Source organism: Meriones unguiculatus, chromosome 18 (genome assembly GCF_030254825.1).
Source record: "Meriones unguiculatus strain TT.TT164.6M chromosome 18, Bangor_MerUng_6.1, whole genome shotgun sequence".
NCBI classification, from domain to species: domain Eukaryota; kingdom Metazoa; phylum Chordata; class Mammalia; order Rodentia; family Muridae; genus Meriones; species Meriones unguiculatus.
The window spans coordinates 21,571,474-21,598,509 of record NC_083365.1 but is presented as its reverse complement, the minus strand read 5'-3'; the positions used below and the strand labels follow the sequence as shown (position 1 = coordinate 21,598,509).

At 48.1% G+C, this 27,036-nt stretch overlaps 1 protein-coding gene across 2 annotated transcripts in view; it reads right to left on the bottom strand.

Moving 5' to 3' along the window:
• Pla2g4e (phospholipase A2 group IVE) overlaps window positions 1-26,512 on the bottom strand; it is a 60,821-nt gene extending 34,309 nt beyond the window's left edge. Inside the window, exon 1 of one of the 2 annotated variants that reach the window (XM_021647592.2) lies at window positions 25,692-26,512. In XM_021647592.2, the coding sequence (XP_021503267.1) occupies window positions 25,692-25,877 (186 nt within the window). In that variant the 5' untranslated portion in view covers window positions 25,878-26,512. Of the gene's footprint in view, window positions 1-4,415; window positions 5,465-25,691 lie in introns of those variants that run through there. The other variant, XM_021647591.2, reaches the window with a different exon arrangement.
• Window positions 26,513-27,036: the final 524 nt, after the last annotated feature.

Genomic DNA, 27,036 nt, shown 5'->3' with positions numbered 1-27,036 from the left:
GTTGGTGACACCGGTCTTCCTCCAGCCCTGTGCTGAGTGACGCACCACACAAGCCTTACAATTTCATCTGTAACGGGGCATCGTTCAAAACGAAGAAGAGAAGTAAACCAGCTCATTATTATTATTATTATTTTACCTAAGTTTTAAATTTTTTAAAATCTTTGAGCCTGATTGTAAATTACCTCCTTTAAGCAATATCACGTTAAAAGTCACACATCACTTAATCGTTATGTGTGTGCATAATCACTAGAACTCTCTAGTGTTTCAAGACATGAGCTCATGCAACCCAGGTTGGCCTTGAACTCATTATGTAGCTCACGCTAACTTTGAACCGGCCTTCCTGCCTTCTTTCACCTCCTGACTGTAGAGAGGTATAGGCATGGGCCACCCAACTGCTTAGGCACATTTTTCTTTTGATTTTTTTGCGCTTAAAGTATCTCAAGTCTCTCTCTCCCCTCACCTTTCCTCCCTGCCTGCCTCCCTCCCTCTTTCTCTTTCTCCATCTCTCGTCTTTACTTAGTAAACCCAACTCAGCCTCATGCTGACTTGTCCTGGAATTCTTTTCCTCATTACAAAGCTGGCCACACCGCAACGGAGGGGCCCTCCTGGGGCACCCCTCAGTCTACAGCCCACGTCATCCTGCAGTGTCCAGCAAGGCAGCTAACAGCCCTGCGGAGGCAGCTATTGCTAGCTTTGCGTCACAGCCGGAGAACCTGGGACTAAGCCCTTTGATCCACAGCTCTCAGCCAGGGTCAGAGTTTGAACTCACCTCTACGCTCAGACCCAGGTTCATTTCCACTGTCACCCTCTCACCTGCCCATCTTCCCACAGACAGGGAGCAGATGTTTCTTGCTCTCAACTCCACCGCCTTGATCTCCTCACAAGACTAATTTACAGGCCAATGTCTACTTTCCACCCTGAATTCTCATGGAGCTCTCTATCAACCCTCAAACTTGACAATCCTTCTACAGGCTGTAGCCTTCTTGGCTGCATTTCTATATACAAGCTCCATGATCTTTTTCTTTGTGAGCACCCAGAGCACAAATTACAACATTCAAGGTCTTCACAAACATTTTTATTCACTAACAAACACAAAGGGCACCTTGTGGTCTGCTTTATTCTTCAGATTTCACCTAGAAATCCCTTATCCTGACTCAACTGTCACCAACTACCTACCTCTGCTCACTTTGCTATCACAGACTCAGCTGGCTTTTTTTTTCTCTTTTCTTTTCTTCTTTCCTTCCTTCCTTCCTTCCTTCCTTCCTTCCTTCCTTCCTTCCTTCCTTCCTTCCTTCCTTTCTTTCTTTCTTTCTTTCTTTCTTTCTTTCTTTCTTTTAAATAACCTATCCTGTTCCCAGAAATCCAAGAGGCAACCAACACTGAAGGTCATAGGGTTCTATGATCCAAGCAGTTCTAACAGAGCAAAGAATTCCTTTTGTTTCTTTCTTTGTTTTTATTTTTGTTTTTAGAGACAGTGTTTCCCTGTGTGGACCTGGCTGTCCTGCAACTCACTCTGCACACAAGACCGACCTTGAACTCACAGAGATCCACCTGCCTCTGCCTCCCTAGTGCTGGGATTACAGGCCTACCAGTTAAGAATTTCTAACAGGCCACTTGGCTAGTAGCAAGTGGGGTTCTGGTGGGCCAGGCACACCAGATAAATCACACTACAGGGCTTAGGGGCATCCTAAGATCTAGGTGTATGACTTTGGAAGTCCCCCAGAGGTGAGTGATGCAAGCCAGTGATATCAGGACTCAAGAAGAAAAAGCAGGAAAACAAACACTGTCCATCCCTATGCACACAAACACACGCACACATGCGCCTTTGTTTGGGAAGGAAGTACATTTTTTGTTCCAGATATAAAAGCTTTTTATAAGTGTATATTGGATGATGAAACATTCATGGCCTCAGGGAAAGCTGATCTATGGTAAAAAGATAGACTAGAAGGGCTGGAGAGAAGGCTCAGTGGTTAAGAGCACTGGCTGTTCTTCGAGAGGACCCCAGGTTGATTTCAGCAGCTCACAACTGTCTGCAACTCTAGTTCCAGGGGATCTGACACCCTTTTCTGTCCTTCAGCGGTGCCGCATGCATGTGATACACAGACATACATACAGGCAAAACACCCCTACGTATAAAATGAAAATATTTTTAAAGAGATGCAGTAGAACACAGCACAGTACCTATGAATTTGCTGATGGGAACCAGAGACCAGTCTGATAAAAGAGCCCAGGTATATGGGCCAAAACCTTAGAGACTTGGACAACCCTACCCTGGCTGGGCCTGGGTATAAGTATGAAAGTTAAAATACTTAACAGCAGGCATGACCAGGTGCTGGGCTTTTGGGCTACATCCCTGAAGGGCATACTCCTTCAGCTCAGAGGGCACTTGGCAGATCCTGGGTGAGGAGCAGGAAATACTTAGGGGCTTGGAGGGCAAGCCAGGAACTTTGGGACAAACAGCACAGAGGTTCATTCAGCCTCTGGAAGAATCAACACAGCTGTGCTGGGGAAGAGTGGCGGACCGCAGCTTCTGGGAAGCCATGTGGGGGCGGGGCAGGGGACGCGGAACCAGGATGCTCAGGCTACAGGTGTGCACGGCCCAGGCTTCCTCCCTGGCATTGCCGTCTGACTTGATATTATCAGGATTCTATTTTCCTTATACATCAGGAAATGTTGCCAGCTTATACAGGGACATGGGGGCACAGGGGATGGGAGTCCATGGATTATCTGTTTATGCTGTCCCTCTCCCTGACTTTATGGAGGAGAGCCCTATCTCTTCAGTGACTCTTAGGGAGTGAAGAAGGGCGAGATACATTGCCGTCCTCTGGTATGCCAACCCAGATCTTGCCTCTGCCCCAAACCAGGTGCCTTGCATAGGGTCTTGCTTAACCCTCTGACCAGCCTCCAAAGATGACATTATCTTTGCCTTGCAGAAGAATGGATGGGTTTTAGGAAGAACACGTATTACACAGGCTTGCACAACCAGAAGTGATGGAGCTAGGATGGACTCAGGACTCAGTACAAGCCAGGCGGGTGTGCCTTTTCATCTGGAGAGTGACTCCAGCTGTGCCAGACATGACCAGACAGTTTTATGTCAGAGGCAGTAAGACCTTCAGCTCCCCCTAGTGGGGTTGTCCCTAGACCCAAGGGCCCAGACGTTTTTGCTAATCAGTCAAAAGCTATTTAGATACATTACAGAAGTGCCCCCCCCCACACACACACTCCATCTCTGCCTTAAGGATCTTGGATGACAGAGGGTCATCCTGGGGAGGGTCTGACCACTAGGCTTCAGAAGTGATGGGTCCAATGCCTATCCAAGCCAGGCATCCCCTGCCTTATCCATGGCCCAGGCCCGAGCGCCTGGAGAGAGGAGAACAGCTCCTTTCCCTGGGGCATCCCAGGGCAAGCCAGGCAGGTGAGGCCACCTTGTCTCTCCACAGCTGGGTGTAGTCACTGGTTCCATCCTAGCCCAAAGTTCTGAAGTGTCAGCGAAGGACAAGTGAGGATTAGAGGCTTCTTCTAGACACTCAAGCCTTTGGGGGAAAACCAGGAAGCAATGTCAATCCTGTTCAGGACAGCAGGACCATCTGTCACGGTGCAACAGAGAGACCCTCCCTAGGTTCCTCAGAGAATGGCCAGTGCCTCCATCTCCCATTGTAAAGGGACAAAGCCATCCTGGGGCTTCATTCAGTCCCTTCAGTGGTTTAGTAAGGGCTGGCCAAGGGCACTACTTTGCTTCTGACAGTCCTCTCCCTGGTATGTCTACAGCTAATAGGGGAGTAGAGGGCAGCTTCCCATTGCTCAGACAGGGAAACTAAGGCAGATTTAGTCTCAAGCAGTAGCACCTTGCCAGATCCAGGGACTTTCCTGGGAGACATTGAAAGTTTGTCTAGACCCAAGAACCTTGGCTGTACATGTGCCCAGGGGGGCACCTGACAACGACGAACTGGCAACACCACCAGTTCTCACACTTCAAAATACCCCATGCCACACACTCACAAAGAACAGAAGTTCAGGATGCCCATGAGGTTAATAACCAGTTACTACCAAGACAGGCCACATGTGGATTCCCCCTGGCAGTACTAGGCATTGCCCATCTTGGATGCTTGGTTGGCTGGCCAGAGATGGCTCCAAGTCTCTGCACGAGCCTTTGTAATGCTCGTGAGCCTACACAGCCGTGTCATGCTTAGCCAAGAACCCTGGTCCAGACCGGGCTAAAGCCCCTCTTCCAGATGCCAAGTAGGAGCTCCCAAGCTAAACTCTAGCTATACACTGCCCGCCAGCATCTCTTGGACTGGCTCCTTCCTTTACTTAGTCCCTGGGTTCCTTATCTCCTGGTTATGCCTCTCTGGCCATCTTCCTCTGGCCCCAGCCTCCCCTCCAAACCCTCTGCCCCACCAGAACCATATTCTCACCTTCAGGGCACAGGAGGCCAAGTACCTGCCATCTTCTCCTTGGCATGGGTCTGACAGAGAGTGGGAAACCCAAGCAGGCATCTGGCTCTGAAGCATCGTGGCGGTTCTCCAGCTGGATGGTAAGATCAGGAACTTATACTCTGACTCAGAGCTCCACCCTCCTGGCCGCCCCTGGGCAGTGGCTGGGATGGTACAGGGAGGAGTTAAAGTTGGTAGACATTTGTGCTGTCTGGGCCAAGGGTCTCAGGACTGAAGGAAGCACAGGTCTTCAGATCTCGAAAATGCAGAATACAGTCAGGGCTGTGGTCACTGGGGTCAGCAGTTTGCAACTCCCAGTTGCTCAGAATGACCAGGCTATGGCCATAGGATGGTAGGAAGAACATTCTGGCATATTTCTTTTTGGCATATTTCTGCCAAGACGGAGGAGAGCCCTATCTCTTCAGTCCGCGAAGATGGATGTATAGCTGCTCCTCTGGGAGGCGAATAGATGCACTACCTCAGGACCATGGCTTGATACACCAAGAGCTGTGGGCAGAGACTACTCAAGATGCAGGGACCAAAATTCAGGTCCTTCCATTGGAGGGTGAGGAAAGAAAACACCTGTTCAAGCTGTGATAAGAAGGTCCAGGCCCATGACGTCTGCAGCCTCCGGGGAGGCCTGTGAGGAGATAGCACCAGCCCCTGGTAAACTCTACCGCACGGCTTGAAGGATGCTTCGTCCCGCCTCCATGATTCTTATCTTGGCCTGTGCTGGCTCACCTCTCGCTTGCCTGGATTCACACTGGGAGTTTCCTGTTTGGGCTCTTGCCGGAGGCTCAACAACCGGCTTTTCTGGCCCTAGATAGGATATATTTTGGAGCTACGGCTGAGACCTGCACACAAGGGTGGGTGGAAGGTGGTCGGCTGTATTTTCATAACCTTCCTGGGTGCCTGGCCCCGAGAGAGGCTAGGACCTTTATTTAGCTTGTTGACCTCAGATCTTCTCTTGTCCCCAACCCCACTGTCATGAGCATAAGTACATTTCCCACATCCTTTAATAGACCTCACAAATTCAGGTAGGCTCATGTACCTAGTAAGCACTTACTGTATACATGCTACTAAATGTAGAAATCTCAGGCTTAAAACTGCAGACAGTCCAGCTGAAGAACTAGATACTTTGAAAACCCCCAGCGTTTCTAAGGTCCAGATCCTCCTTAGAGTGACAGCCGTCCTAGAAGGATCGACACAAATTCCTCACATTTGGGAAGCTCTGTGGGTGACAGAATTGTAACATACAACTAGTAGCCAGCTGGGGGACACAGGGATGGAAGATGGATTCTGGCTAGGAAGGGATGGTGTGGTCCCAAGATAGCTTCCTGGAGGAGATGACATCAGAAGAGGGCATTAAGAATAGGATTTCAACAGCTAATGATGGGAGGGAAAGGCATCCTAGGAGAAGGAACAGAATGGACAGGAGCAGTGTGTGCTTAGATATGCAAATGACTTGAATGAACTCATAGGAGATAATACAGGGGGCGTAAAGAGATGGGAACATGGGAGGTTGTGGGAGCTGGAAAGGAACAAACCTGGAAGGATAGGGTAGAGCCTGTGACCTCCTGTGGGGAAGTGATGTAGGAATCACTCACGAGAGGGCGGTAGTCTAGGAGATGGTGGAGCAGGAGGTGCTGTTGCAGTCTGACCACAGAAGTCCTCAAAGCAAGGCAGCCTCCCCTACTCCATTTCCTCTGCCCCTCCATCCTTTCCAGTAAGGTCTGCTAAGGGCAGGTGCCCTGCTCCAAGCCCTTCCTCAGGGCTTACTACTTGATTCTCATCTGGCTACAGAAGCCCAGCTACATGCCCGATCCCCCGCACGCTCCCCAGCCATTCTGGCAATTTCCTCATCATCTACCAGGCCCTCAAGACCAGAGCCTCTACTTATCTCAGTTGGGTTAAATCAGTTGGATAGAAACAAGGGTGGGGGGGTTCTGTGGTGGAAGTTTCTTCCTCTACACCAGGACTTCTGACCTAGTGCAGCCGACAGCCGCTCACTGCGTGGATCCGGTGGGCAGAGGTGTAAGCCGTCACTGTTGCCTGATGCGTACCTGCTCCTGAGCTGACTGCCCAGGAAGTTCTGGAGACAAGAAGTCATCACAGAGGGGAGGAGTCAGGATGGAGCTGAATTAAGTGGTCAGTTGTCCCTTCCGAGGACTCTGGAGAAGGTGGAGGTGAGCTTAGACATGAGTCAGGAATACAAGACAAAGAGGAATTGTCACCATGCCCAGCAAAACCTTTGTCATTTAAGTGAACTTAATATGTGATAAAAAAAAAAAAAAAAAAAAAAAGATGTTGGCCTGGAGAGATGGCTCAGTGGTTAAGAGCACTGGCTGCTCTTCCAAAGGCCTGGAGTTCAATTCCTAACACCCACATGGCAGCTCACAACTGTCTCTAACTCCAGGTTCTGACACCCTCACACATATAATGTACATAAGATTAAAAAAAAATTAAATGTCATTACAGGGTTAGAGAAATGGCTCAGTAGTTAAGAGCACGTACTACTCTTGCAGAGGATCCAAGTTTGATTTCCAACACCCACATCAGGCAGCTCACAACCACTTATAGTTCCAGCCCCAGGGGCCCTTCAACTTCTTCTGAGCTCTGAGGGCACCTGTGCAAACACACAGAGACATACACATCCATTTTTTAAAGTAATATATATATATATATTTAAAAGGCCAAGCATGGCAGCACATAATTGCTATCTCATTATCTTAGCACTGTGAGGTACATCTCTCTCTCTCTCTCTCTCTCTCACACACACACACACACACAACTGGCAGTGCAGATCAACAGGGAGAACACAAACTTTCTAACAGATGATACGCAACATGGTAGACTACCTGGAGTAAAAGAAAAGAACAAGATCTCAAATACGCCAAACACACATCTGTCACCTTGTACTACATATTTCTGGGGAGTGGCATAAGCTCAGCCTGGCTGGTTGTGAAACAGAGCATCCACAAACCTGAAAGACACGGAAGATGTTTGCTATTCTGCCACTTCAGACATTTAGGCAAGCTTTACTTTTTTCTACAGAAATAAGCAAGCGCGCCCATCTCATTAGCGTGGAAACGTTCTTGTTCTTTCATTGCTAGCAAATGGTACAATAACGGGCATATTAAGGGACTGTTTTTAAGTACATTGCTCTATGATTTTTTTTCCCCCACTAAATTGTTGTGCTTATTTTATACACTTAATTCCCAGATGAAAAGAGTCAGGATCAGGAAAGTTTATGGAACCCTGCCCTGTGCTGTCAGAGCTCTGAATGGATCGTGCTCGTCACCGGGAGCAGAGACAGAAGAGCGTTGGCGTGGACAAGTCAGAGCAGCAAGTTCAACACACACAGAGGTGCCTCAACAGAAATGGGCAGGTCAGGATGAGAGTGGAAAGGCAGGAAGCTGAGGCATCTCCATCACATACATATATAAAAATTTAAATAGGGTTATGCAACATAAATACATTATGTATCCAACATACTGAAGATAGAATCTTTTCTGCTGGAATGGAAATGTATGTGAAAATTGACAGGTAATAGAAATCAATCAAGAAACCCAATACTGGACCAAACATGATACTGGCCATGTTGTAGGCCCAGAGCTGACTTGGACCTCTGCCTCTTAGAGAAATTTGGCTTCTTCCAGCTTTTCCCGCTGTTGCTGTCAACTGCTCTATGGGGAGCCATTATTTCCATATCTCTGGTCCATGTTAGATTAACAGGATCATGTTCTTCGAAGCCATTCTTTGGGGGAGGTGCTGGGGATTGAACCCGGGACTTCATGCATGCTAAGCAAACGTTCTACCTCGGAGCTACACTCTCAGCTCTCCTCTTTAGGTAATCTGTAGAAAGGCAAGAAGTGATTTAAAGACATCAGCTGGATTCCACGGCTCCCTGATGGACCCCCTGCGCAGTTTCTGCTCGCTCTGCTGTCTCACCACGGTCATGAGCTTTTGCGGTCTGGTTCCTCACAGCACTCATTCTATTCTCTGCACCAACCAGCTATACTGTCTCTACACCCTGATGGGACCAAGCTCTTTCCCACATCAGGGGTTTTGTGTCTGCAGTGATTCCCTCTCCTGAGGCTCCACACTCCACTCTTTGCGAAGCTGGAAGTAGCCCCTCTGTCCCAGCTCAGCTCAAGCGTTGCTTCCTCCAGGAGCCTTTACTCGGTGACTTTGTGCCCCTGCCTACCTCTTAGCTCGTCAGCCGCTCTAATTACTACTTTACTTTAGTTTATCATACTGTAGATGACCTTGTTTCTTTCTTTCTTTTTTTTTTTTTTACTTTTTTTGAGCAGGATCTCAGTATTCATGTTGACCAGAAAGTTACCAATTAGCCCGGGCTAACCTCAAATTTACACTATTTCTGTCTCTGCCTTCTCCGAAAGTCTGCCTTGTTTATTTACTTTTTTACTCTTTTCTCTTAAGGGTGAGTTTTTTCAAGGACTGGCCATTGTTTGTCTTGCTGTTGATTAGGAATACTTCAGGCCACAGTAGGAGATAAGAATACTTCAAGCCTCAGTAGGAGATAAGAAGACAAAGATTAGGACAGATGTCAGCAAAACAAGGTGGTTTACGTGTATCCTTTACAAAGTGATGGCCACTGGTCTACTGTTTATTTTACCAGTGAAGTGCTATCATTAGCTCATATTATTATTAGTAGTAGTAGTAGTAATTATTTTAGTTTTTTGGAGACAGAGTTTCTCTGTGTAGCCCTGGCTGTCCTGGACTCACTCTGTAGATCAGGCTGGCCTCGAACTCAGAGATCTGCCTGCCTCTGCCTCCTGAGTGCTGGGATTAGGGTATGTGCCACCACTGCCCGACCATTAGCTCCTTTTTAATACTGACTGGGACCCTGAGAGGATAAACAGCTCACTCTAGATCACCACGGCAGTGACAGAACTGTGACAAGTCATTCTGCCCAGCTTCTGTCTTGGCCGCCCCACACTGCTCTGGTGTGCAGCGCCTGGCTGGACAGGCTGTCTAGGGCCTCACTTGTGCTCCTTCATTCCCTTGATACATAAGCCTTAAGGTTTGAGACAAACAACAATCACCAGCAATTCTCATGACATAAAGTAACTCATCTCTCCGGGTGACGGGAGATTTGCCAATGCCAGCCATCACAGTGAATGCGTTGAGCCAGGGACGGTGGCACAGCCCTGTACTACCAGCCCTCAAGAGGATTGCTACAAGTTTGAGACTAAGCTATGTAGTGAGGTCCAGGATGTCCTGGGCTACATGGTCAGCCCCCTCCCCGATCTCAAAAACCAGAACAAACAAACAAAAAAAAATGTTAATGTCTTGAAAGGTCTCAGAACTCCTAGCTAATAAACAAGCTGTTGACTCTCAAGAGGACAGGGTATCAATATGACAAGAAAGGCCCTTTATCTCAGAGCATATATGGCCTATTTTCTTTTCATTTTACATTTCATTTTGTTGATTTTTGAGACAGGGTCTCACTATGTAGCTACAACTGGGACTCACTATGTAGACCAGGCTAGCCTCCAACTCACGGAGATTCACCTGACTCTGCCTTCCAAATTGTGATATGAATGACAAGTGGCACCATCCCCAACTCCCTAAATATTTATATTTTAAATTGTGTGTGTGTGTGTGTGTTTGTGTTTGTGCGCGCGTGCTCTCTTCTGAGCAGGCGTGTGTAGGTGCCACAGGTCTGGAGGTCAGAGGACAACTTTAACTGCCAGTCTTCGCCCTCTGTCTCCTGTTATCTTCCCAGGCTCATTTCCTCAGTGTCAGCAATGCATGTGGCTCAGGACCGGTTTCCCCCCCACCCCCACCTCCTTTGTCTTTATAACGCAGTGAAGTCCTACTCAACACCCCCGGAGTGCTGTGTCACCGACCAACATTTCCCAATCTCATCAAGACCCTGCTAATAAAACTCGTCACCTCCTGTCTCAATTAGATAATTGGATTTTTTTTTTTTTTCTCTCTGCTCCTGACTTTCTTGTTCACCGGGCAACATGGTGATTACCCCATCACTGTCTCCACAGCGAGGGGAGCCTTGTCACTGTGTGGTGGTGAAAGATTTGGCTTCTGTCACATACAAGCCACATGAACTTGAGTGAGTTCCCCTGCCCCCCACTGCCAAGTTTCTCGGTCTTTGAATTGAGGGACACAGTTGAGCCCCCTCATAAAGCGGTTCTCTGGGTGCTACAAAGGGCTGAGGGGGCACACACGGCTGGCTACGGTGCTCAGCAGTTTTTATCAGCTTGACTGCTTTTGCAATCACCTAGCACACGGCCCAGAGTGTGACCAGCACTATTCCATGAGCTGCGGTTCCAGACCGAATAAAACAGAGAAGGCAGGCCGGGCGACACCACTCATTTCTCTCTGCTTCCAGACCATGGGCTGCCTCAGGCCCCTGCTGCCCCACCCTCGCCTCTATGAGGGACTGCTCCCTCCACCCATGAGCTGAATAAACCTTTTCCTTAAGTCACTTTAGCCAGGAGTTTTGTCATAGCGGCCTGAAAATTAATTAAGCCGCAGACTTCGATGCATGGCTGTTGAACGGTCTGGTCCGCAGTGCAGGGCAGTCAGGGCAGGAGACATCATCGCTACCTCAAGGGTAAACGGAAAAGTCACACATAGGTGTTGGGATGGTTGGGCCACATGTGAGGAGTTCAAGTGAGTGCTCCGAGAGCTTGGCCAAAGGGGATAAAGAGGCTTCCCAGAGGAGGAAGCTTGTGAGGAGGGGGAAGGGCATTATTGGCTGAAATAGCAAAGGCTAGGTTTGGAGAGCAGCTTAAACACTCAGCTAGGGAGACAGAGAGTCAGGGGCCCCTGGTGTCTGGTGTTGGCAGTGGGACTCCTTGAAGGGTTTTGAGCAGATAATGTTTAAGAAAAGAGCAGGTTTGAAGCCGGGTGTGCCTGTAATCCCAGAACTGTGGGGCAGAGGGAGCCAGGCGGGAAATGATGATACTCAAAGCCAATCAAGACACATGCAAGCACAGGCAAGAGCGCCTGCATACATACGTACACACACACACACCCACACATGACACATAGACACAAATGTGTCTAAATACAAAGAGAAAGAGAGCAGGTCCCTCAGGAGGACAAGTGACCGTCATCTCTGTGCGGCCTAGCTAAACAGGAAGGTAGGTGATCCTCTTTCACTGGCCAGTGTGGCTCCATGGGGTGAGTCATGGCCTGCCAAAGGTCCATGGGTCATCAAAATCGTTTCTATTTGTGGGGCATGGCCTCTTGCCTAGCTCTCCAGATGCGATGGTTTCTAGGCCATCTTTTGTCCCAGGCTCTGGCTGCCGGCCTGGACCTGTGCAACAGGGCTCTGGAGTGGGCCCTGCGGAAGGGCAAGGATTTGGAGAAGGACCTGTGTCAGAGGGAGAGGTGGGAGGCTGGTAGGTGCCATTCATTGTTTTCCACGTTGCCTTGGGCCCTCCCCCACCTAGTCCGGGAGAGCCCTTCAGCATCTGTGCTCCGATTGTATCCAAGTCCTCTGCAGGCAGCCCCTCCCCAGGTTGCCATTCACCTGCTTCCGGTCACCACAGGCCGGATGCAACTGTCCCAGAGTTTCATAGAGATGGAATTATTCAGCTTGCGTTTCTGTGCCTGGCTCCTTCTGTCTAGGTTTTTAAAATGTGCTGGTATTGCTATGTATAACACATTCATGTTCTGTTGTTGTTTTTCATTGCTATGTAGTATTCTACTATAAACATTTCAGTTTATTTACCCATCAGTTGAAGGGCAAAGCCGTTTCTAGTGAGTAGCAGTTAGGAATAAAGCTACTATACCTATCTGTGCGCAGGTTTTAATGCAAGACTAAGTTTTGGTTTGCCTGGTTACACACTTTGGGGGTGGAGTGGCAAGGTCTGATGGGTGTTTTTAGTGATGCCATATCTGGGCTTCTGTGAAAATCTCAACCCAGTGGAGCACTCTTACACCTGCTTGATTCTCCTTCCTTTCTCTCACTCACTCCCCTCTCCACTTCCTCCCTTTTGCTTGTTCCTGTCTCCTCCAGCCCCCCTGTGGGTGATGTCGTCTCATTGGTTCTGGTCTTGGAGTGAAGACAAAAGAAAAAAGGAGGAAGCTGACTGAGCACAGCATTTCTCTGCTTTGTGACTGTGGGTACCCTGTTGTCAGCCGCCTCACGCTCCGCACTGGAGAGCTTCAAAGGCTTGTGCCAGGAGGCCACCAGGTAGTGGAGGGGAGGTCAGCCTTCTGTCCTGCTGCATGGCTAAGCTGACGTGATATTCCCATCCTAAATCACTGCATTTGCACACACAGATGAGTGTTCCTACTAGGTTTGGTCGGAGAGGTTCCCCTCACACCCCCGACCTCATGCTGCCAGTGGGCAGTGATAACTAAACAGATTTGTAACTCGTCATGGGGATGAGACTGAGTGACTGTTGGGTGCTCAGCCATGAGCAGACTTCTCTATCCCTCCCTCAGAGGCTCAGGGAACTTCCTGGAAGATGGAGCGGAAAGAGTACAAAAGTTGGGAGAAAGGTGGAGGGTTGGTAGGGAATGCCTACTTCCAGGTATGGCGTGGCCACTGCGCTCTTAAACTCACAAGATTTGTACAGGACTGGGCTCGTCAAGCCCCTATAATAGCAAGAAGGGGAGCTCTCGGGACTCCGCCCTTCCCTGGAGATTTCTGTGCAGCTAATATTTGCTAGGGGAGTGAGGCACATTTTCTTCAACAGCATAGACACTGGTAGGGTGCCCACCCTCCTGCAAGCAGCCATCGCTTGTTCCTATAAGCAATTCTAATGAGGCTCACTAGGTCTCTCTCTCTCTCCCCCTCTCTCATACACACGCACACACACACACACACACACACAGGTCCTAGTGGCAACTCACACAACCTTCTCATAGAAGAGCGGTGCCGGTTGATCACAACAGAAAGTGCTGTGTGGTGCTGTCCTGTCTCCAACAGTAGGTCTAGAGGACAGCTTCTAGTTCCCATTTTTTTTCCCTCATCTTCTTCATCTTCCTTTTCCTCTTCCTCCTCCTCCTCCTCTTCTTCCTCTTGGTTTGTCCAAGCAAGGTTTCTCTGTATGTAGTCCTGGCTATCCTGGAACTCCCTTTCTAGACCAGGCTGGCCTAGCTAGGACTCCGGCATCCATCTGCCTCTTCCTCCCAAGTGCTGGGATTAAAGGCATGCACCACCACACCAGGCTCCAGTTTCCATTTCTTAAAAACTCTTTTTACAGAGCCTTGCGTCGCTGTCTAGGAAATGGGACGGTCACGCTGGAAAGGCTGCATGTCGCTGCACTTGTCATAAGCTTGGAGTTGACTCAGCTTTACCAATCTCCCCATAAAAATACCAGTCGTGGGAATGGAAAATCTTGGACAACCCCCAGAGGATCACAACACCAGCTATTCACTCTCCACTGACCTAAACCGATCTCTAGGAAGCGGGAGACTCTCTGGCTTTAGGTCATTTCTGTTTTCCATGAAATTGTGAGATAAAATGCAGTGTGCTTGTTAGCCAGGTGTGGCCATTCAAACTGGCCATCTCTTACCCCAGTGGCTCTCAACCTTCCCCATGCTGTGACCTTCCAATACAGCTCCTCAAGAGGTGACCTCTCCCCCAACCATAAAATGTTATCGTGGCTACTTCGTCACTGTAAACTTCCTACGGTTATAAACCGTAATGTAGGTATCTGTGTTTTCTGACGGTCTGAGGCGGCGCTGTGAGAGGACCCTTGGACCCTTCTCCGGAGAGTTGGGACCCACAAGCTGAGAACCAGTGCCCTAGACTGACGACAGATACGGAAGAGCGGCTGAGTTGGCTCCAGTAGCACAGTGAGGTCTTGCAGGCTGATGAGTACCACCTGCTGCAAGCCCCTCAGCCTCTGCCCAGCTTCCATCTTTCCTTCCTCCGTGGTGACTTTGGGCTTTAGGCTGTACTGAGCTAAAGCCAGGGGCAGACCTGATGCTGATGCTCCGTGGGAAGGGCACTGTGACTAAGGCCACCCCAGCAGCAGTCCAGGCAGTAGTCCTATCGACACCTGGGTGAAGCCACAGGTGCAGCCGACAATACAAAGGCACTTTTTATTTGCTTAACCTTCCTCAGATTTGGCCTCTTGTGTCGAAACAGTTCTGACACCCTCGGCCGCCCCTTCTGTGGCAGGTCTCCACTTTGGCTTCTGTGGGATGGGAGGTAAGAAATGAAGATGTGCTGGTGCCGTGTGTGTGTGTGTGTGTGTGTGTGTGTGTGTGTGTGTGTGTGATATTCCTCCCCTCCTCGGGATTGTCCCTAACTCTGGAAGCCAGCACTGTCACCCCTGACCTGTTACACTGGCAACGGGAAGGCCTCTCCGGGTGGGCATGTGAATCACATTTCCACATTGGTGTTTGTGCCTGTCGAGAGAGGGGATGCATTGTTGCTCCTCATCAGGGTGGAGGTGGCCTCTCCCAGCAGGTAGTTGAGGAAAGGGCAAAGAAGAGTCTGAGGCAGGAGCAGCAGAGGGGACAAAGAAAGGCATGGGTAGCAGTGAAGCCACAGAAAATGAACTCATGACCTGAGCTAGTTCAGGTAAGCCTCCCCAAATGCCTCAGAAATATGTGTAATTGTTACGTGTTGAATAAAATGCATATATATTTAAAATTAAATAAACATTTCAAAAAAATTCACAGATGATCTCAACACATGGCCTTCGGGATGCCTTTTTACCCCAAAGAGATCAGGCAGGAAAAGGGCAGGGAGAGGGCAGGCAGAGGGCAGAGAGAGGAGGCAGAGGCTGACCTGCTTCTCTGCCCCTAAAAAAGCCTGCCCCACCTGTATGTGTACCTTCTAATCTGAGTCCCTCCTTTTCAAAATGTAGTAAGCAATGATATGCAAAGTTACGAACGTCCATAAACAACATACAAATGAACACCCAGGAAACAATCCACTACCCAGCTGAAAAAAATAACACTGGAGCAGAACAGAAGCAATCCCTGCCCCACCCCACCCCCACCCACCTCACCCCCACCCCCAGCTGGGGAAGGAGCCCTGTGTCTTCCAGACAAAAACCCAAGCCAAGGCAGCTCTGAGTGTCTACACTCCTCACTCTTTTTCTGCACAGAAATAGATTTTCTCAGTGGTGATGGTGGCAGCACACGCCTTTAATCCCAGCACTAGGTAGGCAGAGCAGGTGGATCTCTGTGTGTTTGAGGCCAGCCTGCTCTACAGAGTGAGTTCTAGGATAGCCAGGGCTACACAGAGAAACCCTGCCTCAAAAAAAAAAAAAAAAAAGCAATAGATTTCCAAGTCACAGTTGCTAATATTTTGAATGTTTTAGAAGACTTATAAATGATACCCTTTAAGAATGTGCATTCTGTGGTTAGATGTGAAGACCCGTGCCTGCAATTTCAGCACTTGGGGGACAGAGAAAGGAGGATAAAGTTTAAGGTCATCCTCAGCTCCGTAAAGAGTTTAAGGACAGCCTGTCTCAAAACCACCAACATCAAAATCAAAATGTTGAGCATTCAGTCTGCTACAAACATGTTTTTCTCCTCCACTCACTCTGCTTAAAAGAGTCACATGTTTTGGTAAGTCTAGATCTGATTTTTCATAACACTGATCAACAAATCTAATGCATTTACTAGTGGTGGTAAAATAAAGATCAATGCTTATGAAAATAAGTGAACTTCGTGAATTTTCCCATAAAAATAGTAGCCACAAAATATACAAGAGATAAAATATTCCTGGGTATGGTGTGCACCTATAATCCCAGCACTCTGGAAGGCAGAGGCAGGCAGGCCTTCGAGTTCAAAGCCAGCCTGGTCTATAGAGTGAGTTCCAGGACAGCCAGGGCTTCACAGAGAAACCCTGCCTCAAAAAACTGAGAGAGAGGTGGAGGGCAGGGACTATCTTCTTAGACCAGGTGTCTTTGATCCCAGCACTTGGGAAGCAGAGGCCATTGAATCTCTGTGAGTCCAAAGCCACTCGGGCTACATAGTAAATTCTAGGCCAGCTAAAGGACACCTAAGACCCTGCAGAAAGAGAGAGAGAGACAGACAGACAGACAGAGAGGGAGAGACAGAGAAAAACTAAAAGAGAGAATATTACATATAAACTATGAAAAATTTACAGAAACCTTGCAGAAAGATATATGGCTTCTCACAGATACAGACACTCAGAAAATAAAGATGTCGTATGCGTGAGGGGAAAAATAATACTATAACATCTTTCTAAGTCAATTTAAGTCAGTTCATACATTTAACACAATCTAATTTCCAACACAAAGTTTGGGGAGTGCTGGTTCAAAAGATTCTAAAATTTATGCTGGAGAGTGAAAATGGAAAAAATCAACAACAATAATTCAGTGAACTTCTAAAATGGATACAATTAGGGATAAAAAAATCTAATAACAATTCTATTAACTCTAGTAAACATATTTTAAAGTTACTGTATTTAAAGCCTAGAGAGTCAGAAAGCCAACCCATTGGAGTTTGTAAAGAAAATTTACATCTGAAAACTATGGCTTTCCCATGGGGGAATGATGGATCATATAATAAATTGCACTGGAAAAATGACCACTTAAGGAAAAAGAAGTTAAAAGTATATCCCATCTTCAGCTGGTTATTATTTTAATCATCCTTAATGAGGAGGTAAGATATGAAACTGAGGTGAAGCTAGGTAGAACATATCTATAATCCCAGGGAGTCAGGACTCTGAGATCATCCTCAGCTATACAGTGAGTCTGAGATCAGCCTAGGTTATATGGGACTCTCTTGAAAAGGGGGGTTGGGTGGAAGGGGTCTAGAGAAATGGCTTAGGGTTAAAAGCACTGGATGCTCTCCCAGAGGACCTGGGTTTGATTCCCAGCACCCACATGGCAGCTCACTGCTGTCTGTAACTCCAGTTTCAGGGGCTCTGGACCTGAACGGACAGGCATGCAGGTGTGTCTGGTGCCCTGGGAGATCAGAAGATGTTATTGAATCCCCTGGAACAAGGGTTGCAAAGTGTTGTGAGTAGCCATGTTGGTGCTGGGATTCGAACCTGAGTCGTCTTAACCAGTGAGCCATCTCTCCAGATGCCTCCAAGGCTGAAGAGCCAAGTTTGATATCGAAAACCCACATGGTGGGAGGAGAGGGCAGCCTGCAGGTTGTCCTGTGACTTCCGCATGGCGGCCACGGCACAGCATCCCACAGCCGCCTCCCACGCTCAAGGGTAACGTACAAAGAAAACCCGAGACACAATGAAGTGACAGAAGCCGATAATTCTGACTGTACACATACTAAGCTTCTCTATGCAGAGATAACCATACAGAGCAAGACCAAGCTGTAAAAACATTTGCCAAGAGACTGGGTGTGGCAGTGCGCACCTGTAATCCTCACACTCTGGAAACAGGTGGATCTCTGAATCTGAGGCCAGCCTGGGCTACACAGTGAGACCCTGACTCATAAAAAATAAATAAATAAACAAAAACGAAAGAGGTAAAATTTACGATGATTAATTTTCCCAGTAAACAAAAAGCTCTTCAAGATAAATACTAAAAAGCAGACAAATAGAAAGATTCAAAAGAAAGGGTGGGGTAAGAGCTCTGTCAGTGAAGAACCGGCCTTAAAAACAGGAGGGCTTGAGCATAATACCTAGAACCCACATTAAAAAAAAAAAAAAAAAAAGCCATGTATGTATGATAGGAGTACTTGTAATCCCAGCCTGGGGAGGTGGACACAGGCAGATCCCTGGGGGCTCACTGACCAATGAGACAGACCCTGGCTTAGAAAAACAAAGTGGAGGGCATCTCAGGGCTATTACCTAAAGTTCTGCTCTGACATTCATACAAACATTTTTGGGCCTTAATGCACACCCCCACATACACACACATACACGCACACAAACACACATGCACACACACATATACATGCTTACACACGCACAGGCAGAAAGACTGAAGAGAGATTTGCTGCCTACTAGAATGGTCTGGGGCTATTGAAAACAATGTTGTTGTTGTTTTTTCTTGGCTTCTTGATGACCCGAGCCACAGGACCAGTTCAAGACCAGCCTGGAAAATGTAATCTAACTGTTTGAAAATAAAACTGAGAAGAGGTCTGGGGGAAATCTCAGTGATAGAGGGGCTGCCTGGCATGCATGAGGCCCTAAATTAAATCCCTATACTGAAAACAAAAACAAACAACATCCGGATGAACCATCTGGGAACAATAAAAACTGGAACTGTGTCAGAAGAACTTGCCTAGGAGATCCTGAGAAGTTTCCTGTGCTTGGAAACTTCTCAGCATGGAGGCTGGCCTCTTAGCTGGACAATCTATAGGAGGCCTCTTGGCAATTCTGTTACTCTCTTGCCATGCCTGGGCTTCTGAGGGCAAGTGTAATGTTAGAGCAGCTTGGGGCACCTGTGGGAGAGGCCTTGGATGCTTCGTGTGGCAGATGGTAATTGTAGAAATTTCATCAGTTAGCAAGGATGGGAAAGGGCAGGGCCAACCTAGCCCAGAGAGGGAGTTGCCTGGGGAAGACAGACCTTTGAGCCCCTGTAAGTGAGGATCTGGGGGTGGCCTTCCTCAGAGTTAGCTCTATAACTCATCTTTCTAACGGCTTTTGCATGAACATGGAACCCTTTGCCCAGCATCTCTCACTTGCTGGCCTCACATCCTCACAAGTGGCACAAATGATATCTAGGGCACACCTGCAGTGTGGAGGTGGAGGACGCCAAAAAACAACCCAGAGATACCTCCGACCAAAAGCCTGTGACAACAAGAAAGCCTGCAACAACAAAAACTACTTCACAGATGTCTGGAGGGACAAAATCCTCACCCACAAACAGAAAGGAGAGCACATTTGGTACCTAGCTAGGTAGCATTAGGCAATCATTTTCTCTGATTCATTTTTTTTTCCTGTGTGCAAAACTAGGTCAATAATATTTCTTTCACAGGCTAGATGTAAGGATACAGACTCACCTGTCCTCTCATGTGTGTCTCTCTGTCTGTTAAAACACACACACACACACACACACACACACACACACACACTGGTTACCTGAGCACCATGCAGAGCCTGGCATATAACAAATCTTAATACCATGTAGCGATTGAAGGCTTTACTATTTTTTTTTTCCTAGAGGACAAATTAATGAAAGAAACTAATTGTAAGAGAATATGAATGACAAGGCACCTAATGCTTAGGTGGGTTCTAGATCTTAGGGAAAGCTTCAATCATTGACAGCAGAGAGATTTGAATGCCTCACCAGTGCTTGGGAATATGTTATAGATACCAGATATCAAAACTGATGTGATAACAGTGTCTCGTGGTGAAAAAGGCTCATGAGATAAAGAGTAAATAAACATCAGCCGTTAATACTGTGCAAGTGTGAAGCAGGAGAATGGGATGCCATGAGGGTCATTAACAGGGCTGACCTGGCTCTGGCTAAGGGAGGAGTCTGGGCCTTCCAGAGCAGGTAGCCTTTATGGTGCAGCTAAAAGAAGATTAGAACCTGGCTTTGTGGTGGATGCAGAGAAGAGCCTCCCAGACAGAGGCTGTATCACGTGAACCGAGAGGCTGGAAAGGCTGGCGGGCTTAGGAAATGGACAGCTGAGTCTGAGTAAGGAGGTGAGAAGTTATCCGGAAGGTGGGTCATACATGACTTTGAACGCCGTGGTTAAAAAATTTGCATTTTATCATAAGGGACGGATGCCATTGCAAAGAATTAAGCAGAGAGATGATGTAAGAGCCCTCTGCCTAGGGGCAGTACAGGCGTGGCAGGATGGGGAGCAGAAGAGGAGTTGTAAGTGGCTCAGCTAGAGAACAAAAATGATGGCTCAGGCCGGGGTGAAGGATCATGAGAGCAGTGGGTTTCAAGGCTGTCTGAGAAGAACCTCCTAGATACAGTGATGGAGTGGCCAGGAGTACGAGGTAGAAGGTACCCATTAGGCTTCAGTGACCTGGTATGGCACAGAGGGATAGTCCTGAAGAGAACTTCCTCAGGTACCAAGATGGGAATTGATTGAGTAAGGCCTGAGCTGGACCTTGACCTTCAGGAAAGCTGTCGAGGACAGACTTAGACTCCGAAAGGGTAGGCAGCGGAACCCGGAAAAAGAGGTGGAATGAACTTGCCTCCCTGTGCGTAGGTGGCCCAGAGTAGGGCAAGCCCTGCCAGGAGGGAAGGGTGTGAGCTGTGGACCACAGGGTGTGAACCTCGCAGGGTGAGAACTGAGGCTTGCAGATAGGAACTTTGATGTGGGAGATAGTGGGAAGCTGGGAACCTCTCTGGACAGAAGCTGGCCAACCAGGTGTCTGCTGAGGAAGGTGTCAGCAAGCAGCCCTGGGGTTTCAGCTTCCTGAAAGTACCCCTGGACCACCTGTCTGTGCTCGGGGAGACAGCAGCCTGTGCTGGGATGCTTAGAGCCAAGATCTCTCGGCTCCCAACACGCTTCCTTGTTGGCTCGTTCCAACCTCGTTGTCTGTTTTATCTTTTTCGTTCTCCTTGTTCATGTTGTTGGCTTTATTCTGGGGGCAGGTCTCGCTGCCTGACAGAGGCTGGTCTTCAGCTCCGGATGGTCCTGCTTCTGCCTCCCAAGTGGCAACACTGTTAGGAAAGCACCACTGCAGACCCAGCCTTCCATCTCTTTTGATTCTCTTTCTGCAGCTGGGTGTCTGATGGTAGACATCAGGAGAAAGCAGAGGTCTGCCTCTTCAGTCTCGGCCCTATCCATTGCAAATCTCACCCTGCGCCATGGCTTTAAAGGCCTTTTTTAATTTGGGGGGGCTAGTGATGCAAGCCAGTTGGGGGAGTGCTTGCCTCAAATGTGGGGAAACCCCGGATTTGACCTTCAGCAACTCGTAGATTGGGTATAGTAGCCTGTAACCTCAGCACTTGGGAGGGATAAGCAAGAGGATCATGAGTTCAAGGGTACCCTCAGCTACATAGCAAGTTCAGTGCCAGCCAGGAATGCATGAAATCCTGTCTCAAAAAAAAAAAAAAAAATTGTATTCTGCTTCATGTATTCACAGAGATTATCTCCCTACCTATTTCCCAACTTGTAAATTGTCTACCTGACGTTTCAGTCTGAAGGGATCTCAGATTGTACCAGAGCACATGTAGGCCGCGTGAGGGCGGGAGCTTGCGTGACCTGCTCAGTGCTGTCTCCCTCTCCTAAAACAATCTAGGCAAATGGTGGAAACTCAATAAATATTTGTTCAATGAGTGCTTCTTGGTTTTCTCAGGAGACTGTGGCAAAGCCTAGGATGAATTACCCAAGAACACAGGGCAGGAAATGTAACCCCAAGGAGCGAGGCCCAGTCAGTCTGACGAGCTGGTATTTCCTGGAGGCAATATGCTGTCCAGAAAGAAGAGCTCATGTGGGCGGTTCTAGACAGAACCCTCTGGAAGCCAAAACAGAGAACTTGACAAGAACCATTTGAGTCTACCATTTGAGAATTGGTAAGCTGTTCCTTCAAAGGCTGCCATGTGGCTATAGCCAAGGACTCTCCTCACAGCACATGCATTCACTTCTCCCCAGTCACGCAGAGCCGGCTGAAGCTGCGGCCATCTGATCTCCAGACATTTCACAAAGGCCTCAGTGGATGACCACCTGACCAGTCTCTGAGAAACATCATGGAAGCTGACAGTTCACTATAGTCAAATACTGGTAGTACCTACATGCACCCTGTGAGTATTAAGCAGCCGGCAGGATTATAATTGTGAAGCTCCGGGGATATAGCTCAGTGGTAGAGCACTTCTCAGCCATTTCTGATGCCATGCGTTTGATTTCCACCACCACACCCAGAAACACAAAAATGTGATCATGACCTTTAGCCTTTAATCTAGAAAATATGCCTTCATCTTAGTGGAAAAAATACCCTGGGACAGATATGCCTAAATATTATAAGCATAACTATATTAACATTGTCTAAGAAAAAAACTGAAGAGGCGTTATTGTATTAGGTTGAATGGCTTGCAGTAGATCTGCCTCTTAGCATTTTCCAAACATTTTAAGATAACTATGAGTGATGACAACGAAGGAAATATTTGCAAGTAGCTAACACAGGAGTTTGAACCTTCCTAACATGAAGAAATGACAGATATCCGAGATGATAGGTACATCTACTTAAATGTCACACTCTAGCCCATAAATATATGAAGTTGCTGTGTGATAAATAATTTTTTGGGTGGTTTATTTAGACGTGTGTGTGTGTGTGTGTGTGTGTATAAAATGCTGGGGATTGAACCCAGGACCCTGTGCATGCTGGGTAAGTTCTCTTTTACTGAGCTATCACCCTAAACTCCAAATATATTTAAATAGTTAATTACTTTTAAAAGATTCATTTTAATTATGTGCCTGTGTGGGGGTATGTTCATACGAGTATAGAAGCCCAAAGCAGCCAGAAGGGGATGTCGTGTCCTTTGGAACATTATATCCTCCTGTACTGCATGACAGCAGGGGTTATTTTATCCGATTACTCTCCTTTGCCTGTTAGCCACCCTCCCTCCATCTTTCCTCCTTACACCCTCCTTGGGCTCTAGTACCTATTATTCTATTCTGTGGTAGTTTAATTTTCTGCGTATACAAGGCGGTTGTGACTTAAACTGGGGCCTCCTGGAGGAGTATATGTGCTATTAGCTGCTGAGCCATCTCTCCAGTCCCCCTCCACTATATTTTTGAAAGAGACTTTAAGCCAGATGTAGCGAGGGAAAGGCAGGCAGATCTCTGTGAGTTTGAGAGGCCTGGTCTACACAGTGAGTTCCAGGCCAGCCAGGGCTAAATAGAGAGACCTTGTCTTTAAAAAAGAAAGAGAGAGAGGAAAAAACTTTATTAATATTTTTATTAATATGATAATTAATAAATAAATGATAAATATTAATTTATCAATATTGTTAAAAATTAAACAATATTGATATAATGTATTTTGCTGTATTAATTATATGCATGAAATGATATGATATCGTATTAATATTACGCATGAAATGATACCTATGTCCCAGATAGGTGGCCTCTCTACTACGTAGCAGACAGACAAAAAGGTAAGGGCGTTGCGGGTACGTGTGGAAATGGCAAAGGCAGAAGAGAAGAAACGTAACAGTGGCCTCTGTTGCTCCACCTCAGGTGCTGGGCACCCTCTAAGCAGCCAATCAACTTCTTTGATCTGCTGCTCCTCCAGAGATAAGGAAACAGGAAGACCAAGAAGTCCAGGAACTTTTCTGAGGTAACAGGATGACAAATGACAGAGCAAAGGGACGGCGTGCCGTCTGACTCCCAAGCATGTACCCAGGCTCTTGCCCATTCTGATGAGGCTAATACTGAACTACTGTGCTTGCATTGCCGCCGTAACCTTTTAGCTGTACCTCTGAGGGTGAGTCAGTCAGGGGGCATAGGATGCCAGGCAGGCAAGGACAGGCCTGTGACTTCTTTAACAAGGCCAAGGGGAGAAAGGCTGTCCCAGTCCCTGCCTCTCCTTTTTGCATAGCAAGAGAATGCTTGCCTGGCTTCCCAGACACAAATCTGGGAAGAAGGTGGCATAAGGAAGAGGAAGGAAAGATTAGCATCTAAGGAATGGGGGGGGGTTTGAGGAAGGGGAAAAGGGAGGTTAATGTGGACAGAGAAGTTGAGGGAAATCCTGGGGCCTCTTGGCTGCTCGTCATCTGTGACTCTGGGAAGGGTCACCAGAAGAGGCCCCATACCTCCATCTAGCTGTCACCTTAGTTTGGGGTGGAGCTGTGTCCTCATGAGGGCTGAGTTACAACATCCCTGTAACCCGAGTTGTGGGGTGTGGTAGATGCTGGGATACATGTATGAAAGTGCTACATTCTGGAAACAGATGTGATGACTCCGTGGTTGGGGCACAGGATAGGTCCACCAAGCCGGGGGCGGGACAGAGGGGAGAAGAGAGACCAGCAAGGAGGTGAGGGGTCCGTGGCCTCCATTCTCTGTGAGTGAGGCCTAGGCCGGGGCCACTGCTGTAGAACTCAAGACAAAGTGTGAATCACCATTTCTTCCCGAGTCCCTGGCAGCTGATAGAGGGAGACAGAAAACAACTGATGTTACCTAGGGACACCCTTTGGCTTTTGTGCAGCCCTAAATTTATCGAATGAGAGTTACTCAAGTTGTTCTCTTCCCTGCCCACTAGGCAGGGCTGTGAGAAGAACACATCAGAATGTTCCATCTAATTTCCCGTGAGCCACGTGTGGCCACATGAATGGCACTGCTGTGGACTGTGTGTGGATGGTGGGTTAATGTGGTATGTGCCAGGCACTCTGCTAGGCCCTTCACAAGCATGGCCTTACTCTTTCTTCTCAGCATCTCACGGGTAGAAACAAGATACCCATTTGTCGCTGTCCCTGTTGTATTGCTGTGAGGAAACGCCAAGGCCACAGCAACTCTTACAAGAGAAAGCATTTAATCGGAGGCTTGGTTACAGTTTCGAAGGCTTAGTGCTTTATTAGCATAGCAGCGAGCACGGTGGCAGGTGTGGCAGGCATGCTGCCGGAGAGGTAGAGAGCTGTATCCTGATTCACAGGCAGAGAGAGAGAGACATACAGGCAGACAGACAGACAGAGACACTGGGCCTGGCATGGGCTTTTGAAACCTCAGAGCCACTGCCCCCAGTGACGCACTTTCTCCAACAAGTTTACACCCACTAATCCTTCTAATTCTACCTAATAGTTCCACTCCCCCGTGTCGAAACATTCAAATGTATTTCCCGGGGGGGTGGGGGGTGGGGGCATTCATATTCAAACCACTACACCACCCAAACTACCTGTGTGACCTTGGAAAAGTTCCTTAACGGGGCTGAGGTGACTGCAGAGCAGTTCAGAGCGCTTGCCGCTCTTCTGCTTTTCCGGAGGACCCGTGTTTGGACAACCACTGGGAGACCTAACCCCAGCACCAGGGGAGCTGACACCCTCTTCCGGCCTTGCGGGTGACTGTACACGCGTGACATACGCTTCTATAAACACACACATATACAAAGCTTTTAAAATACCTTAAAACAAAACAGGCTGCCTAATAGCTCCAGGCCTTAGAGTCTCATCAAGTGCAGACACGGATCCCTGGCTAGCAGGGTGTGGGGCACACAGAAGGCCCTCAGGAAAATGCCACACCTCCTGCTAGCCAGTTTTCTGAACACAGAGAAGTAAGGACAGGTAGGGTGATTGGGGTGGGGGTGGGGCCACCTCCAGAAAAAGAAAGAAACGACCAAAAGATGACCTCCAAACTGCAAGAATGCATGTGATCTCATTCGGGGTCAGGAAAGGGGAGGGGGGCGGTCAAGTTTAAGGAGACAGGAGCGCCTTTCGCCTCAGAACACAGACCTACCTGAGAGCCACAAGGAGCCGTGGGAAGTAAAGGCGGAGGCGCAGCAGCATTCAGGTCCTGCGTATCTTCAAACCCATTGCATTTTCTTCCTGGCCCACTGTCTTCTTCCCCTTGTGTGTTCTGTGGGACACACATGCTGGTTCCCAGGCCGTGGTGGCCTTCTGAGGCTTGGATCATCCCAGCCATGTCCACTTCATCGGAGCGTGGAACAGACTGCCTAGAGCTGGAGGTGATTCTTAAAAGCAACGTGTCCGCTTGGGGGCGTCCTCAGGGAACTTCAGGAGGGGTTTGTGAGAAAGGAATGGTGCCTTCAGGTTCCTCCTCGTGGAGAAACGTCAGATGAATTATTAAGAAAGGAGAGGAGAGGAGGTCACAGCTTCGCTAAAGTAGCTCCTGTTTCTGGAAACATTTCAAGCGCCCTAGCCATCCCTGGTGGGAGAAGGGTTCCCCGCTGTGCAGAGGTCAGCGGGCAGCTAGGACTGCAGCCCACACCAGGGAGGGCTTGGTGAGGGGAGACCGGCAGTGCAGAGCTGCGATTCAGGCTGTCTCCAGCTCTGCCGGCAAGAGCTATTTTTAAGTGTGAAATTCAATATGTCGCAGAGAAGGGAGGGGGTAAGGTGGGGATGGAGAAGTGGGAGAGGCTATAGCAGGTCTTAGAAGGAGACTCACATTCCCGGGAAGGTAAAGCCGTTGCTCAGTTGTTGCTCGGCACCCCCACATCTCTATTTTGAGCCCTATACCCACCTCTAGGCTCAGAGCTGAGGGTGGAGACTGATCATTAACCCTGCCTCTTATTTCGTCTCTTCTTTGGCGTGATAAATGATATGAAGTTTTAAAGAGAATGCATCGTGGTCTTGCGTTTAAAATCAAAAAAACAAAAGCAAGCCAGGTCCTCGAGAGGAGCAGCTCGGGCTCCTGACAATTGAGGCTGCGCCGTCTCTCCAGCGCCATCTTGCAGAGCTCAAACACATCACAATCGCTCAAGCTTTTCATTTCTCGGGGGTCTTGGGAAAGCAGAGCTGTGGCCAGTGCAGGCCAGTCAACAGGAATGGAAAACTATTCCCAGAGCCAGCGTGCAGTACCAGATGTGGCTATAGAATTTTATTTATTTTTATTTTTATGTTTTATTTGAAGCCGGGCTATCTTGAAGTTAAAAAGAAAGCCGCAGGTAAGATCCAGAAAAAAAACAACTCTGATTCCAAGTGAATTTCATAATGAGAGAGGGCCTCCTGGGTAAGATTCCCTGACAAATGATAAATGAAGACGAGTAATTGAAACACTTCCTTGTGGTGTTGTCATTTTTCTAAACCTTCCCCTGATTATACTATATAGATATAGATTATAC